This window comes from Lissotriton vulgaris, chromosome 4_1 (assembly GCF_964263255.1).
Source record: "Lissotriton vulgaris chromosome 4_1, aLisVul1.2, whole genome shotgun sequence".
Lineage (NCBI taxonomy): Eukaryota > Metazoa > Chordata > Amphibia > Caudata > Salamandridae > Lissotriton > Lissotriton vulgaris.
Window position 1 is genome coordinate 1,818,368,120 of NC_141691.1, and position 18,458 is coordinate 1,818,386,577.

At 44.0% G+C, this 18,458-nt stretch overlaps 1 protein-coding gene across 1 annotated transcript in view; it reads right to left on the reverse strand.

Annotated features, from left to right (window-relative positions):
- Window positions 1-18,458, reverse strand: part of CSMD3 (CUB and Sushi multiple domains 3) — a 2,596,150-nt gene that overhangs the window by 331,583 nt on the left and 2,246,109 nt on the right. The window contains exon 50 of the mRNA XM_086918068.1: window positions 11,025-11,213. Within this exon, the coding sequence (XP_086774194.1) occupies window positions 11,025-11,213 (189 nt within the window). The remainder of the gene's footprint in view (window positions 1-11,024; window positions 11,214-18,458) is intronic.

Consider the following 18,458-nt stretch of genomic DNA (forward strand, 5'->3'; position numbering starts at 1 on the left):
GCCGTTCTCCTCTAGAGGACTTGACAGAAAAGAACGCACTGTGTGAAGCTCCAAAGCCCTGCATAGCAAACAGGATAAGGCAAGCACTATGTGAGTGTAGTTGTGTTGAACAATGCATATACGACAATGACTATCATACAATAGCAATATCTATAGTTTGTGGTCTGATTGTGAAGGCAACAACATTTTATGCTAAGGATATTTACTGATAGCTTTCTATACTGATGGATGCCTGGGAGAGGCCATGGCATCTTCGAAGGTTCAGTAACAAAGTGCACATGTTTTTGGTAGTGGAGTTTTGACCGCTAGGCTTGGGTGACATGTCAATTAAACAGTAATACTTTTCGAAATTTCCGAATTTTACACTATGTGAAATTTTGAAAATGTTGCTTTACGCTATTTCATGCAAACTATGTGTAAGGGAGACAGGCTTGCATAGAAAATGTCTTGCTGCAAGACACCCGATGCTTGAAGGAAGCTCCGGGCATGTATCATGTGTGTAGCTTTTAGGTTAAATACGTCCTTGTGTGAAAAAGTCATGCAACATACTAGCAAACCATGTTTCATGCTGAAAGTATAACAGTGTTCAAATTTGCAAATGTCCCAATAATATTTGCAATAATTCATGGAACAATTATGCAATTTTGCACAGCTCTGAGAAAGACCACGTATGTTCTAATTTTGGATTCCCAAATAGCTGCATTATGTATTTTATTTTCTAAATTGAATGCTTTCAATTGCATAATTGATGTAGATCCATAATTATAAGCAGTGACTAAACTATGAAATTAAATATTTGTTATGCACAGATTTTTAAGTGTGCACACTTTGTAACGATGCCAGCACCTAGAATCTCTACGTCCATCTCATCTAAACGAGTTAGAGGGTGTGGGGCTATTGCAGTATCGGTGGTGAGCATTGTTTGACTGTAATCCATGCAATTCAACGTATTTTTCCAACTTTTTCAAACTTTGTAGGTGTGCTGCACTGTATAGGAAACATACAATGTTTAAAAAGTTTAACATATGTCTTAGCATAATACTTTTTCTTGATATTGTACATTTCCAGTACAAAACTTATGGTAGACATCGATATTGTGCAAACGTGTATGAGTCTTAGGGGTGGCTCCTCCACTAGGATGGAGGACCGTAGCCCCACTGCTTTCTCGCAGTAAAACATCAAATTAAGCTAATAACTACCATTTTATGTTTCTGCTTCTCGCACTGGGGGTTTGGTTGTGGGTGGGCGAGGCTGCTCTGCGACCATGGGTGGGCAGGGGAGGAGTGTTATGCCCAATCCTGAGGGCCCAATGACTGTTTGGTCGGCCCTCTGTGGCCGCCCAAACTAGTCATGCACACTCTGCCCTTTCTCCATGCAGGCTGCACTGCAACCTACATGAAGAAAATTGCCTCCCCATAAGCACCTGGCTGGGCAGTGTCACCACCAATCACAACACTGACATTGTAGCATTATGATTGGCTAAGGGGAGGGGAGGGGAGGGGAGGGAGGCTGCCTGTTTCCTGTTCCTGCCGGAGGCAGGAGAAGGAGCTGAGTAAACATGGGACCCGGCCTGTGGACAGGTGTGTTTTTTTATTAATTGTTAAATTTACCCCCACCAATCCTCTCCGAACGACACTCCCCACGCTACCCCTAACCTCCCACCTGCGCTTACTGCCGGCTGCGACTGGTGACGAGTGTCCCTAGGCACCCTGAAAAAAACGTGAGTGCTGAGGAAGAGAGTTGGAGTGCCATATCTAAGTAGGTTTGCTGCTGTCCTTTTGTCTTTTTGTAATGCAGCTCAGCAACTTGTTTCTGTGCAAAACTTGGCTAGATTTCAGTTAATCTCCCCTTTTGTTTGGAAGCTCTGCTGGGCAGACTATGTTTGAGAACTGGAGTTTTTTGCCCGATCTAAAAAAATATCTGGACATATGTCTTTTGAGGAAACGTCCTGTTTAGGTCCCACTTTTAACAACACTGAAGAAGGAAAGGCTGCGATTTCCAGAAAACAGAGGGAGATGGTGGCCAGAGATGTCCTGAACATACCGAATTAGGTTTGAAAGAACCAATCCTGATTCTTAATTACTGCACCATTGGGTTTTGATAAAACTTCCTTTACTCGCTTGAATATTCAACTTTGCAGCAATATTCGGATCAAGCTGTGTACCAATTTGGAAAAGCTTGCTACTATACTGACAATAACCCCTGGCCTAATGATGTTCATTCTTGTGGTTGGATGTTTCGAATCATAGCTACTTCTAATTACTAACTGTCTTCGAACTGCACATTTGCCATGTTTAACCACATGCGCGCTAGCGGAAATTTGCTCCTACGCTGAGATTTTCAAAACCGCATGTTACGTGACGAGCTGGGCTCGTCATCAGCGTGCGAGCGGGCTACACCATGACGAGCCCAGCTCGTCATCAGCATCGAAGGGGTTAAGAGGGAGCTACCAACTTAGTGTTGGCTTGACCAACATCTAAACATGACTTTGCCTTGCCAAGAATTGCATCACATGTAGATCCACAAAAAATGCAGCTACTTTGACTCCTTCCCAAATAGCACCTTGTGTAGACAAGCCTGATAGTTGGCCCCTCCCATCTGGAAATTTAAAAGCTTGTAAATTGGGATCAGCATTATTTTAAACAAACTTTAATTGATGTTGGCCTAAGAGGCTACAGAATTAGGTTCTACTCACTGTAACTTGTTCTATTGGAAAAAGTCTGCAAGTGAGAAAGCCCAACCCAATATTTACAAAAAACAATTCAATTTAGGTCCTATGATATTCTTTTTGCTTTCTGCATTGTATATTGCTTAACTCCTTACACGATTTGCCTCTCTTGCTTTGATGGGTAATTTTACATTTTTGTTTCCCATTATGAAGTTTGGACTCCATGAATAACTTGCCTTATTGTTCATTTTTGGCTTATATAGATATTTTTTTTATCCTAACATGGTTTGAGGTTTACGGTATTTGTATCTATTGATGTTTCACTGTGTTGTTGCTCGTAAGAGCTCATGCATTTTGTCAGATGGTATGACCTACATACGTTGCAACAAAAAAATCTTAGAAAAGCATGCTTTTTAGACATTGGGATTCTTGTTCGCAGAGGTCTGCACACTGTCCAAGTAGGAACTTAGTCAGGATAAGTCAGTAACACACTCTAAATTAACCTGTGCTCACCTTCTGGTAGAGTAAAATTTGATGGTGGAAGTCAGTCCATGGCATATGCGATCTTTCAGAAGTTAATGTTTGTTTATAGCACTTATTTGAGGTATTCTCTCACATATAGTGCAACACCCTTTCCATGTCCATTGTACTCTTCTGTGAGGACCTCTCTTGGTAGTATAATGCAACATGCTTTCCATCTCCATTGTAGTCACAGAGCCGTCAGGCTCAACTAAGTGGCAATGTGTAAATATTTGTACACACAACACACACAGTGCAAACACCACAAAAGGACTCCACATCCTTTTGGAAGAGTTGCCAATATGTATATGAGTAAAACAAGACTAAAGGGAAAAACATCCAATAAGTAGAAGGCAAGCTATGTTTTTTTAAAGAACAAACTGTTTTGTAGTGCTTAGAAATGAGTAGCACCAACCGGGGCTATCTGGTCGGGTCTTGGCCTGCTGAACAGTACCTTGTATATGTTGATGTTGAGAACGATGCATGGAGCAAAGTAGGCATTGCAGTGCTTTTGATATTCGCAGAGGGGTGATGCATTTGTGATGAGCTGCGTAAAGTGGAGGATGCGTTAAGAGTCAGGATTTGATGAACATCAGGGCGATGCACTTTTATCGTACCACTATTCAGCAGGTGTGGCACAACGCACTGCATTGCCACTGAGCCAAGCAAAGTCAAAGGTGTGGTGGGAACAGGGGATGATGCATCTCACCTTCGGCGATGCAGTGTCTGCGGATCATGCATCAGTGGAGATGTGTTGGTTTCGAAGGAAATGAAACCGTTCCAATTGGCACAATGTCACTGATACATGGATTTTCTGAGTAGCAGCACTGAAAGCTCACTTCCAAGGGCCCAGGACTTGATTGGCACTACTTGGCAGAGGAAGGGCTCAGAGCAGACAGAGTCCAGATGAGTACCGGCTCCTCTGCTAAGTCAGAGGAGGGTCCCCCACTGCTTTTTTACAGTGAAACAAAGGGAAAATAAAATTATAATAACTTGTGTTATTATCATTTTATTTTCTCCTACTTCCGCAACTTTGCATGAGTGGGCAGGGCAGGGGAAGAGTGGTAGACAGAACCCTCCTAAGTGCACAACGACTGCTTGGCCATCCCTCTCAGCCCGCCTAAATAGTCTTGCGTACTCCACATGTTCTCCATGCAGGCTGCATTATAACCTATGTGGAGAACATGTCCAGGCCTCCAGTCAGCGCCCGAGCACTGAAACACAATGCTCAGACCAATCACAATGCTACTAAGGCAGTGTTATTGTTGGCGGACTAGTAGTTTGGGTGTGCTTCCTGTTGAGGCTGAGCGAGGGAGGACTACTGAGGAGAGAGGCGGCGAAGAACCGGCAAGAAGGTGCGTTTTTGTTTTTTATTTTATTTTTTTATACCCGCTTCACCTCGCGTCCTCCCTCCTCCTACCCTATTACCTCCAATCCATATCAGCCGCCGCTGGTCCAGGAGCTGGTTGCAGGCTGCACGGTGAAGTCTTTGATATCCTTGAGACTTCAGAAATAGGAGGCAAGCCAACAAGCACTCTGAGATACTGCTTGAATGTAGAGATGCAGGTCTAGTCCTTCTGACTCCCAGGCAAGAGGTAGCAGGCAGCAGGCCAGTGCAGCAAAGCAATTCAGCAAAGTGGCAGTCCCTCCTGGCAGCAAATAAGTCCTCGATCATGGTAGAATATCCTCATTTCCAGAAGTGTTCTTCTTTGGTGGTCTTAGACGTCCCGTACTTATACCCAGTTGGGTATTTAAAATAGGGAGTCTTCAAAGAGATGCCTTTGATGTGCACAAGACCCTGCCTTTCCCGCCTTGGCTCCAGGCGCACTACATGGGGGTACGCAAAGCTTGTGTTGGGACAGGACATAGCCCTTTCAGGCGTAAGTTTCAGCTCCTCCCTACCATCTTGCTCAGGATAGCCCATCAGGCTACAGATGGCCACTCAATCACACCTTCCCTTCCTTTGTATGCAGTTATGTAGAAGGAATGCAGGAAGACAGTTGTCACCAACCCCAGACATGTATTCAAGATGCAGGCAGAAGGCACCAAATGGTTACAGTAAGAAAATGCCAACTTTCTGAAAGTGGAATCTTCAGAATTGCTATTTAAAAACCAACTGTCATAAGTTGTGTTTTTTATTTTGATTCCAGGGACAGCAAATTTGGTGTTCCAATCCTCTCCCACTTGGAAATTATGTGTATAAAATGTAATAAGGCACTCTCAATGTTATCCTATGGGAGAGATAGAACTTGTTGTAATGAAAAATGAATTTAAGAGTATTTCACTATTGGGGCAATGCAAGTGCTTGCGAGAATATGCGACCTCTAAGAGAAATCTGACCGCCTGCGGTGAGAAATCTCACCGGGAGGTTCATTTTCCACGCTGGTGCTCTCCAACTTGACTTTGACGAACACAACCGTAACGCGGAGTGTGGAAATCTCCGTAAACTCCGCAAGCGGAGCAGAATTCACCACCCAGATTTAGTTTTAAGTAAAATGCACATGCACTTTGGCATTGGTTAGCAGTGGTAAAGTGATCAGATTCCTAAAGCCAGCAAAAACAGAGTCAGGAAAACCCAGAGGACAGAAGGCATATATTCCTCACTGTAGACTGAACAGATGAAAATTCATGCATGGGCCGTTTCTCACAGCAGCGCTGAGACCTATCCTACTAGAAGTGAGAGGACACACAACACGTTTGGCAAAAAGAGCTGTGTGGAAGCAAATGACCTACTCACCTGTACATTTATGAGATTTAGTCATTCTGTTCTGCTTACAAATATGGAATATGACAAATGATGAAAAAGTTATGAATAGTAACTTAACACCATAGAAAATATACCAATGACATATGAGAATTTCACTATGAATGAGCAAATTATGCCCATAGACCTTGCAAATGATTCCTGATTCTCTGGAAAAGAAGCAGATGAGTTATTCTTACCAGAGCTAGCTTGACTTCCAGAGCAAAGATTATCAGATTACTCACCTTGGCGGGCCTTGCCTAATGATGCTGTGGTTTTGACCATCTTATTGTAGGAATTTCAGGTTCAAGGAGGGGGTGTTTTTGGCCTGGTGGCTGTTGGGTTCAGGAAGACAGAGGGAGTCAGGGGTACAAACAAAATGTATTTAGTTCTATGATGACAGCATTTGAGCATGCTGAGCCTTTTCCTAGATGGGTATTGCCACATACCCTCTGACACTTGTTAAGTTTTGTGAACTGGACTTGGTCATAGGATGACACATCTGAAATTAAATATGGATATTGGGATTCTCTATGATTTTAATACTAGCTTATAGTTTTAAATATATAAATTTGTCTATGTTCATGGTTCAAACCATATAACCTTGACTAGGAGATGTCTAGTGCGACATGGACACCACTAATACCAGTTAACACTTGAAGATTTCTCTTATGGTACAGAATCTATATGGAGTGGTCCATGAAATGGAATTGTAGGCCATGGAAAGCTCTTTAGGTCTAGTTTTCAAGCGGAATACCTTGAAGTTCTATGAAATCTCGAACTGAAGAAACCCACTGAGAATATGGCTGACTGGGTTGAGGTCTGTGGAGCAGCCGCACAGTGCAAAGTCAAAATGACTGTGGAGGTTAGTCCAAAAATGTGGGCTGACCACTCAAAAAGAAGCACTTTTCTTTGCCTATTGTCCATGAAGGGACAATGTTTGTGAGGTTCAGTACAAAGCTGAAACATAAAGGGATGAAGTGTAGTCTACCCCTCAACTGGGGTTACATTGTAAATATGAGGTGCAAATCTTGTACTTTTTTCTCATGACAAAGGTTCTAGTGCACAGGTTTTGTTTTACCATGTCCAGGTCAGGATGTCCTGGCTGCACTAAGTTATTCATGAGGTAAGTGAAGTAGTGTGGCTCACTGGTTAGAGGCGGCAGACCCGAGAGCAGGGGACGGCCCGGGACCAGGGTTCGATTCCCGGCGCGGCAGGTTTCTGGACCAGGGTCAGCGGACTCGATAATTCTCTCGCCTCGGTGCCCACTCTGATCAGCGATCACACTCGGCAACTCTGGGCATTAGCTTGCCTCATCTTCACTAACGGCCCCACCAGACCGCCGGGGATGCCTGGTCTCACCCTGGAGATACCCATTAAGGGACCATCTCTCAGGGAAGCCAGGAAGGGTTTCGCAGCGGTCGAAGCGCCTTGGGACCCTACGGGTAAGTAGTGCGCTATATAAATGCCTATACATACATACATACATATGCTGGAGAGAACAGAAGTCCAAGAAATCATCTAACCTCAACAGAGTCCCTTGTGGGCAATACTCGTTTCATATTATAATTGGAATTGTAGGGTCTTTGTGTTATACAGCTGAAGTTCTTAGAGCATTAAATGGTATAATCAGATTCGTATTGATATAGTTGTGATGGTACCTTAAAGGATTTGTAAAATTGACATTACACTCGCGCAGTCACACTTTTGACATTTCGTATTCTGATATGAAGTCTGTACAATGAAATCTGTATCCGCTATGCCCTTGCATTTTGAGCAAAATGTATTTAATATATTAAGTAGAATCTTTAAGGAATGCGTGATATTGGCATTATATTTGCACACTTGCACTTTTTGACATCTTGTATGCTGCTATGAATTTTGTACTGTATAAGGAAATCTGTAATGGTTAGTTCCCTGCATGTATGTTGCACAGGGTCCCCTCTGTGCAAAATGTATTCTATATTATAAATAGAATCTTAGGGTATTTGTAATATGCAGCTGAAGTTTCTGGAAGAGTTAGCAGTACAGTTCGATCGGCACGGTCATATTTAGCAGTGTATTTAAAAGGATTTGTGAAATTTGTTTTATATTTGCGCACTTGCACTTTCAACTTATTGTATGCTGTTTACATGTACTATTCAGTGAAATCTTTAATTGTTAGGTTTTTTTGGTACGTATTTTATCTTGCTGTATTATTATTACTAATCTCTGGAGATTTGACAACTTGCAACTTGACCTTGACTCATCACTAAGCCTATAACATGCCACATTCACTCATGCTCTGACTTACATTGTAAACACATTATAAGATGTTTCTATTTGAATTACATTTCCCACTTACTTACATGAAGACCATTAACTTCCATTTTAACGGTTGCCAATTCTGACTTTCATAGAAAAAGCTACAATCATTTGTTCCTGACTCATTTAGTGGTCCTTTAGTTAATATATTAACTCAATGTTTATTCAACCTTGGGTTTGACCTATCATTATTAATCTTCTCAACCGCACTACGTTCTGAGTTGTTGATTTTTGTGTCTCCCAGTATCTCCCCGAAACAGAGTCTTGGGTTTGTCCAGGCTAATCACATGTAAGCCAAAAAGATTGGTGGATGCTCAGCAGGGACGTCATATGAAGTATATTATATAACATAGTTAATATATACATATACAATACTTTAGTTACTCTCACGCCCCAAAAAAGTGATTTGACAATTAATGTTTTTGAAAATAGAAGCCAAGAATAGAAAAGAAAGGAAAAATTGAATGTTATGCCTTGGCACTGGAGTCATAAAAATATCAAAGCGGAACAAATGTGAGAGCTAATATGTTTCTGTGCCATAAGAAAAAGGTCACTCATGACTGCTGATAAGGAATACCCAGGTGATAGCAGCTGCTACCCCTGACTTACCCTTTTGCACACCTGTCACCTGCCTTGCTACCCATGTCCTCAGGAGACTCAAAGGAAGCACCAAAACAACCAGGCACGTAAGTCCCTCCTTACTGGTGGTTACAGTCCTTAGACTTCCCTCACCATTTAGTGGCAATTCTTAGGTTTGGTGATGGTCTTAGTGTGGGTCATGGTGGCAACACTGGCAAAAGTTGCTTAATGTTAAATGAACCAACTCTTATTTGTTTCAGAATTCTAGATGCACTGCTAACATTACACTTCAGGGAAGGGGCAGATCAGAAACTTGTCAGCATGGGACATTATTTTCCAATGCCTGAATACGATATTTGCGAAGAAGTCATAGGTGGTTCTAAGTGCTGCATATTTAGGTGAACAATCGAGGTGTGTCAAGTTTTTTAGTGTGTGTGCCAAGTTCTGTATAGATCTAAATTCCAGGGCTAACCATAATTTTTGTTGTCTGCTCCTCATAGATTTAGACCCTGGCATAATTTTTCTCTGCAAACTGTTTGGATCTCTTTATTTCAGTCATTTTTAATTAATTCTCTGTATTTGGGAAGCAACATTAAAAGGAACGTGTTCTTAGAATATTGAACTTATTGGGAGCACACAGCGTAATGGCATGACTGACAAAACTACAATCACCAGGCTTCATGATACCAATAACATTGGCAAAATACATTGTCAACCCCGGCCTCTAAGTAGCACTATTAAACAACCACATTGTGAACGTAGGCAATCAACAGTTGCAATCTCACATGAAGGCATTAGCATGAGGTAGGACAAGTGGGCTGTGAACATACATTTTCAAATCAGTGAGATCACCAAGCACTTTCTCATCCATTATATTGTTACCCATATGTAAGGCTTAGGTTTTTTCCATTACAACATTCTTCCACCCTTCTTCTAACGTTTCGTTCTGCCTACAGATCCAACGAAGAATACTCAACATTTCACTGTAAATCATTCTAAAGGCGTCAGCTTCTTTCTACTCTTGCCCTACTCTGAGGCACGGGATATACTCCACAGTTTGTTCAAAATCACCGAACCCAGTTCCATTCTCAGCCCATGACCACTCTCCGGGACTAGATTCTCCCAGGGTATTGCTAAAGCAGGAGGAAACAATGTGTTTATCGAGCACTACACATTAAACAGTCGGGATTGCAGCCAGATCTACCCCATGCATCATGCCCGAGGTCAATATTTTATCCCAGTGGTAGTTGGCACTTAAAATCAATGTCCAATTTACTCTCAAGCTACATGTAAAACCATCTCCCTTGTGGCACTGAATTTAAGTATACCCTAGTGCTCTTTTTCTTGAAAAAACTGAAAAGGGACATGAAATTCCCGATTTTCATGTCAAATCCACATGAGGAAATCTTAACGACCTATGTGGAGTATCTGCAAGATTTCTGAAAATTATGGAACGTTTTCAACAGCAAACATTAGCTGCTTTGCAGGCCACGCTCAGCATCGGACAGGAGCAAGACAAGAACATGGCCGCCATTGTGGGTGAATTTAAAGTACCCTATTTGTTGGGTGATGGTCTTCTAAAGGCCTGAGAGACAGTCAGTCTCGATTATACGTATTGCAATAAATCACCAAATCCTGAATCAATTAGGATAAAACATACATTTCCTCACAGAGGGTACTTCAACAACTTTAAACCATTCTTTTAAAAATATATCACGTACTGCCTTTTTAACCCCTTTCGTGCTCGTGACGGAACCACTCCGTCACGAGCCACAGACGCGCTGTGCTAATGACGGAGTGGTTCCGTAACGGTGCAACCGCCCCACCTACGCGGCATCAATTTTGCGCCTGCGCGGCCGAATTGATGAGCGGACGGGGCGGTGATGAGCACAGCACGCCCGTGGCTCGTGAAGGAGTGGTTCTATCACGAGCATGGCGGTGCCGCGCGGCCACCTCTCTCCCCCAGCGCCGTGGCGGAATTACCGCCGCGGCCAAGGGGTTAAACCACACCATTCATGATATATCAAAACTGTCCAAGTGTTTTCCTTTAAGATATATATATATATATTGCAGCTCGACTGGGTGTCACATTCGAATGCTGCTCCATTCTTTTTCGAAAACTGTGATGAAAATGTGTATTTTAAATATTAACTGAGCAAGCACTGTGTTTTTCTGTGTCTCTTGTACTTCTTGACCCGCAAGATATGTTACCTTGACAAGCTGGGACTGGAGCATCCCACGCATAGTACCCATAGGGAAACTTCCTGCAGACCGCGCTGCCTTTTCCAATCAGTCGAAATCCTCGATCACAAGCCCAGCGCACCATGCTGTTGAGGTGGCCACCAGTTTGGCTGATGATGAAGCCGTGAGGCGGTGATTCTGGAGTACTGCAGTAGAGAGCTAACAAAAACAGACAAAGTACATTTCTACATGTCACTAACTGGAAGCAAAGCAAAGAAAGTTAAAGCAGCAGTACAAACTTATTGGCACAGTAAAAATATCTTGAAATGCCCAGATTGCTTCAATATTGAAAATATAATTTGTAACCTCATGAACATTTACCACATTCATAGCATAACTCATTCCAAAATAAACGTTTGTGACCATGGACAAATGGGTTAATTTGTAAAGATTTGCAAAGTTTGCAAATATAAATGTTTGCACTCATCTCAATTCAATGCAAAACGAGACATAAATCAAAGTAATTGCACAGTAGTGTTTAGTTGAAAAGTAAAGTAACGAGCAAAAATCCTAGAGTCTGATAGCCACCCAGGATGTTTATAGCACCCTGAAGTGTCGGTAGAGCCAGCTAGACAAGCAGCCAACTGCGCTTTCACAACATCTCATCAACATTTTCTAAGGTTAAATATCGGATAGTAGGGATGTGGGGGTTGCAGAGGATCATTGGATGTTTGTGGACGAATGTATGACGTTACAAATCATTCATTTACAATGCTTGCCTTTACAACACAGTTTTTACATCAAAACATACCATTACATCGCATTTAAGGTAAGTGTTGGATAGTATAGGGGTATAATTACTATTCTAACTCCAGTGAGTGCCACTGTAGGGTAAGAATTGGATAGTGTAGGGGTAAAAATTACTATTCTAACTCCAGTGAGTGCAACAGTAGGGTATGTTTTGGATAGTGTAGGGGTAAAAATATCTATTCTAACTCCAGTGAGTGCAACGGTAGAGTAAGTGTGGAATAGTGTAAGTGTACAATGCGTTGTAATGGTATGCATTGTAATGACTTGCGATGTAATGCCTGCGTTGTAGTGACACACGTTGTAATGACATACATTGTAGTGACATGCAATGTAATGGCTGCGTTGTAATGACACGCTATGTAAAGGATGTTGCAATGTAATGACCGCTATGTAAAGGTAGTACGATGTAATGACTGCGTTGTAAAGGTTGATTCTCTTTGTGGACAACAATAGTCATTGAGGGTGATTCTTCTACGTCCCTCCTCTGGACTTCAAGTTACAGAGGGAGACAGGCCGACAACTCCCCTCAGAACAACGAGGCCTTACAACATGACTACTCTTTTGTCTGCCACCAGCCAGTACTTAGACATACAGGACCAATGGGGCTGCCCCCTTAACTTACAAGGCAGGGAGTTGAATTTAGGGTCTTCCCCTCAGGGCTCATTCACAAGTGATGTGGAATATTAAAGGATCCCAAAGGTATCGTTAAGAATAACCTACCTGTATTCCCATATTAAATATGTTTAGTATATTCGTATCTTGAGACATTTGCTTTTTACATTGTAAACGAACACCAATCAAATGTTTACTTCTAAAGGTTACTTCTGTGTCCTGAGGTATAGAGAAACAGATTACCTGTACATGTCCATTTGTTATTTAAAAAAAAAAGCCAATGAGAAAACTAAAAGCTAAAGACAATCATTTGCCGCCTTCTTTGCTCTATAAAGACATCCACCAAGGGGCTGGCATTCGTGGGGGTTTGTGTGTGTGTACAGAACGCGAATAAAATGCTAATGTGCTACAAACTTTGAAATTATGTTTCATGACAGTTCTGCTTTTGATATTAACATTGCCCACAGTAATTTAAAGCCATTCTTATAAAAATGCGTGCTCCAAACTTCAGGCTGGGCAAACACTGAAATCCACTGTGGCCTGCCACAACACATTTGAATCATGTCTTTCCTATACGCACTTCTTGACTCGTTTCAGTGTTGGGAAAGTCTCTGGAGAAACACTGGCTACAGAGAACAGTGAGGAGATTTTAGTCACCAGGGAAACCAGTTCCCTGTCAGCAATCACAGCTGCCTCGCGTCCTCCTGGCACTCTGAGTGCCATAATAAAGATAACATGCTGAAGACAGAAGAGTCTCATAAATATACAAAGTAAACAAATAAAAATACATGGAGAATCGGTGTGTTTATTGCAATTAAACATTTTAACAAGGAGCAACTGTGATTTAAATTAACTGCTTCTCAAATGTGCGAGATAAAAATACATTTAATAGCATAATACAATTTTAATTGCGAGCCATCTGTAAAATTCACGGATACATAACGTTCATGCCACTACATTGTTGAAAGTTTTACAAAAGTATGAATTGAATTAAACATCGGCTCTATCAGATCACTACGGAGGTCCCCTATGTGACAACATTTGAGTTCAGTATCTTGATGGCAGGGGTTGTTTGTGGCATACTGTATTAAACCAGGCTTGCTTGAGACTCAAGGCAGGCAGGTGGAACTGGAACTAATTAGTGGAACTGGTCCCAATTGATGGAACTAGACTCAATTGTAGGAACTGGGGTCTTTTGCCATGGTGTCACCCAACCTCCGTAACGTAGAAATCCCCCAACTGGGCAGCAGGTACACCCTTTTATCACTTAACTCTCAGGGCTGCGAGGTAGGGCAGTCCAAGGTTGACTCCGGAACCCAAAATAAAGCCCTTAATAAATCGCTGTTCAGTCAGTTGTTTTTTACTTATAAAAAGGAAAAGTACTTCATTATACACACTTTTAAAATGCTATAGGCAAATAAGAAAATGTATACAAAAGGGCAGGTGAAAATGGCTGTGGTACTACTCTCAAAAGTGCACACACTAAACAAAAGTCCCACAAGTTGGGGAATATCCTGATTATGATGATCATCCATCGTTGTCGAGGAAGACCTCAACATCTAATTTGTTGGTTGACCAGGCTCTGTGCATGCGCAGATGATTTATCAGTCCGATTCAGGCATGAACTGTCCTGTCACAAGTTGGGCAGACGTGGTGATGTGCAGGCAGTTCTGAACTTGTGCAGATTATGCTTTCTTTGAGCCTCAGCAGTGCGCCGGGATTCAGAGGTTTGGCAGCCTTTGTGAATGTTCCTGAGCCAAGCTGAATGGTTCAGTGCAAGGGTTTCCCAGGTGCTGGTGTTGATCTTGAGGGACATCAGGGAGGCCTTCACCTTGTCCTTGAACAGCTTTTTTTTGTCCTTCATGGGAGCACTTTCTCTGTGTGAGTTCTTCGTAGAGGAGCTCTTTGGGGATGCGGTCATATGACATTCTGACAACATGTGCAGACATGTGCAGCCCATCTGGTCTGGACTTTCATCAGCTGTGTATGAATTGGTAGCAGACTGGGTCTGGAAAAAACTTCAGTATCCAGCACTTTGTCCTGCCATCTGATCCTCAAAAGCTTGCACAGACAGGACATGTGGATGTTAATGAGCCATTGTGCATGACTCTGGTAGACAGTCCACGTATCACAGGAGTGTAGCAGAGTTGGAAGCACCACTGCTCCGTAGATCTTCAGCTTCATTGGCAGGCAGTTCCCTTAACGCTCTCAAACTCTGGCTTTCGCATTTATGCAGTCTACTTCAGCATCGGTTGACAGTGCTCAGGAAAGAGTACATTTCTGGTGTGGGAATGGTCACCTGCCTGCAGTCTCTGCCTATTTACAGTGATGGATGGTTTTGTGCAGGGGGCGTAGGAAGCTGGTTGGCTTATAGCCCCAGTTATGTTGATGGCAAGACCAAAATTGCTGCACACAAATGAAAACTGGTCTATACAGCAGTGCATTTCTGGCTCTGTACAATCATTCCGAGCACAATCCTCGGCAAAGAGAAAATCTCACAGGACAGTTTCCTTCACCTTGGTGACAGCAAGCAGTCACATCAAATTAAAAAGTTTTCGGTCCTTTCTATACTTTAGCCCTAGTCCCCCTGGGCAATGCTGGAAGGCATCAGTCAGAGTGGCCGAAAATATCTTGCTTAACTGCATGGGTGCCAGAACACACCCTTGTTTGATGATGTTGGTGACTGGAAAGGCCTTAGAGTTTCACCATCATCCAGGACATGAGCCATTATACCGTCATGAGGTTGCCATACCATTAGTATGAATCTGTCAGGACAGATGAATTTCAACATGATCCTCCACAGTCCCCGGTGACTGACAGAGTCAAACACATTTGTGAGGTTCACAAAAGTTGTGTAGAGTTTGCGATTCCGCTCTTGACTCTTCTCCTGAAGTTGACACGCAGTGAAGATTATGTCAATGGTCTCATGGCCCTTGCCGAAGCGGCACTGCATTTCTGGCATTAAGCCCTGCTCCAGGAGGGTGATCAGATGGTTCAGCAGAACTCATGAAAGAACTTTCCCCCTCAGTTGATAGCAGAGAGAATTCATGGTGACTGTTGCATACTTGGCGATTGCCCTTCCTCTTAAAGAGGTTGTTGGACTTGGCCTTGTTGGCTAAAGTTCACTTAAACTGTTTGTTTTTCCCCTGGACCGTTTTCCTGACAGATTGCTGTGATGTTAGATGCTGTAGGTACTTGCCACTGCTAATCAGTGTGTAAGTACAGATATTCCCTGTATAAATTGTGGTGGAGTTTGGTTGTCTCTGATTGGTATGTTTGCCTTACTAGCAAGATCCCTGAGTGATGCGCACTGTGTGTGCCAGAGCTAGTACTAAAGAAATGTGCAGAGAGGAAACACAGGTCTTCAGTGTAGGGCCTGCGTGCATTATGCTGAATAAGCATGTTGTCCTGACAAGTACTACCACTTGTCAGGCCTTACTTTCCCTTTTGTGTACACATGGGGCACCCCTGTAGGACTTCCTGGGTAACCCCTAGGCAGGGTGCAGTGTAGGTAAAAGGCAGGACCAGTGCCAGTGTGGGTGCTAGGCCCTGACAGTGGAAAATACTCCATTTCATTCTCCCTGGTGAAAGGCCATCCTGCCCATCGGACAGAATGGGAGAGGCTGGGTGTAGTATTGTTAGCCTAGTTTCTCAAGAATTGGAAATGGAACAGTGAAGTTTGGTATGTCTGAACTCATAACACATCTTTTTGGGTAGATGGTTCTGACGCTGTGTGTCCAGAAACTGCTGTTTGAGAAAACGGCCGAGTTTGTGCTTTAGACCTTTTTGTGTGTCTCAGCAGAATGTGAATTGCCTGCATGGATCTGGGAGAGGTGAGAAAGGCTGAGGGATATCGTGCCCCAGGGGAGGGGTGGGGACGGCGCCAGGCTGCCGTGCACCTGGAGCGGGAGAAGGAATGGCTTTGCGAGGTGAAGAGGCCTAGTTCGGAGCCATAAAACAATAGACCCATCTCCCTCTGATTGATTAAAGGTCCAGGCCCCCAGTATCAATGGGAGGACAGTGACACTAGGGGGAGATACGCTAGACTTATTTAGGGAAAGGTCAGGGACCCCTGAGCACAAGGAAACTTCAAAGACAATGAGGGGTATAACTAGAAGAACTGTAACCCCAAGACTTTGGTTTTTTTTATTTAGACGATTTCGTTGAGAACGGTCTCAGTATTGTTCAGAAAAGTGCGGGGAGCGCTTTGAAGATGCTTTGGACTGGTCGAGTCTCTGGTGGCTTTGACCTGTCCGGGATCAGGAAGAAAACCTCTGCCTCAGGAAGAGTTGCTGAATAGGCTGTGGGAGACACTTTACCTTGCTTCGTGATCTGGGGCTTGTGGGCCGTTTGTAGCTCTTGACCGAGGAGAGACTAAAGGGGTGCTGCAGTGGGTCATGCCCCCCCCCTTCTTCCTGAGCAGTACTTTGGTGTTTGCTGCGTCCTGTACCCCAAGGGCCCGAGATGAGCTGGCTTCCTGTTCGGAACACACAGGAACATAAAAGTTTCCAGGGAATCTCAAGTGGCGTGGTGGTGGGACCGTGCCGTGGCAGCCTGAAACCTACGAAGGGGTGCCTAAGGTGATCGTGGGCACCCGGAGCGAATCAAGACTCTGACGTGCAGGATGCGTGTCTTTGTGTGGCTACAGGTGTTGTAGCACCTGTGGATTGTGGACATGGTGGAAGAGAGCCGAGATTCGGAACGCACAGAGGGTGCGTGTCGCAGTACAGTCCAGGCACTAATGAAGAGTTACAGGACATTGTGGGCACTAAGAAGAAGCGAGTCTCCGACATGCGGGTAGGCAAATGGTGGTGCAGTCAGGGCGCTTGCTGAGAGAGCCTGGTACCTCGTGTGCACCAGGAGGAGAGGTGAGACTGAGACGTGCAGTGTGCGTGTCCGGGTGCGACTCAGGCGTTAGTTGAGAGCGACAGAAAACCGTGTGCACCAGGAGATGGAGTGAGTCTTGGACGCGCCAGGGGTGCATGTCGAAGGTGCCACCGGAGGTGCTGGTTAGAAGTACTGGGGAGCGATGAGCACCACGGGTCGAAGAAATCCTAACAGCGCCGGAGAGGGGGCCAAGTGATTGGGTTCTCGAAAGCAACGAGAGCTAGCACCAGCGTTGTGTGAAAAACTTTGTGACAGGAGTTTGTGCTGAACATTGGCGGCACGGTCCGGCAGCCCCACAGGAGCTGAACTACCGGTCCGATCGCACCTTGCCCTTGGTGACAAGGTTCTGGAGTGAGGCCAAGTCACTGTGGCAGGAGAGGAGAGTGGTGTTGTGTCCCCCCAGGTAAAGTGGATCATCGCCTGGGGCGGGATGCAGAGGGACACTCTCTCGGCCTCTTCCTGCCGGCAGGTATGAGCGCCTGTTGCTTCAGCCCAGATCTCTGTCCATGCTGGTCCCGGACGGGGCAGTACAGGGGCGAGGGCCTGGGTGAAACTTGGGTGTCATCGTTGATCCGTGTTGGGGGCAACCAGTCTCACAACTTCTAAAAACAGTCGCATAACACTTTTCATATTTGCTGCTAACGAACTATCGAATTATTGGACAACGTCTAACACAAGTGCTTAACAAACTCCGGTGTTAGTGCACTACGCACTATGTTATGTTTCTCTTGCAGGATACAGGATCTTAGCATAGAGCACTGCATCGGTTGTTTACTGCACTGTACTGAACTGCATTGTGACACATTACATTATTCCTTCCCTGCACAGGGCATGCTGGTGGTGATACGCATTGCATTGTTTTCCTTTCACACTGTATGTAATTGCAGCGTGACGCATTGCTGTATTCCTTTTTTGAACAGGGCATGCTGGTAGCGAACCGAGTTGCATTATCTTGTGTGGACTCAGTACATGACCTTGACGCTACACATTGCAGGGTGTCACTGTGGCACTGAACAGGAACCCATTGTTAAGTAGTACAGTATTCCTTGTCTTTTGCAATGTGTGTGAATCTAGTGATACGACGTATCTAACCTGTTGAGAACGGTCTAAAGTCAGTGTAACTGTTGGTTAGAAGTGGTGGTTGGGGATTAGGAC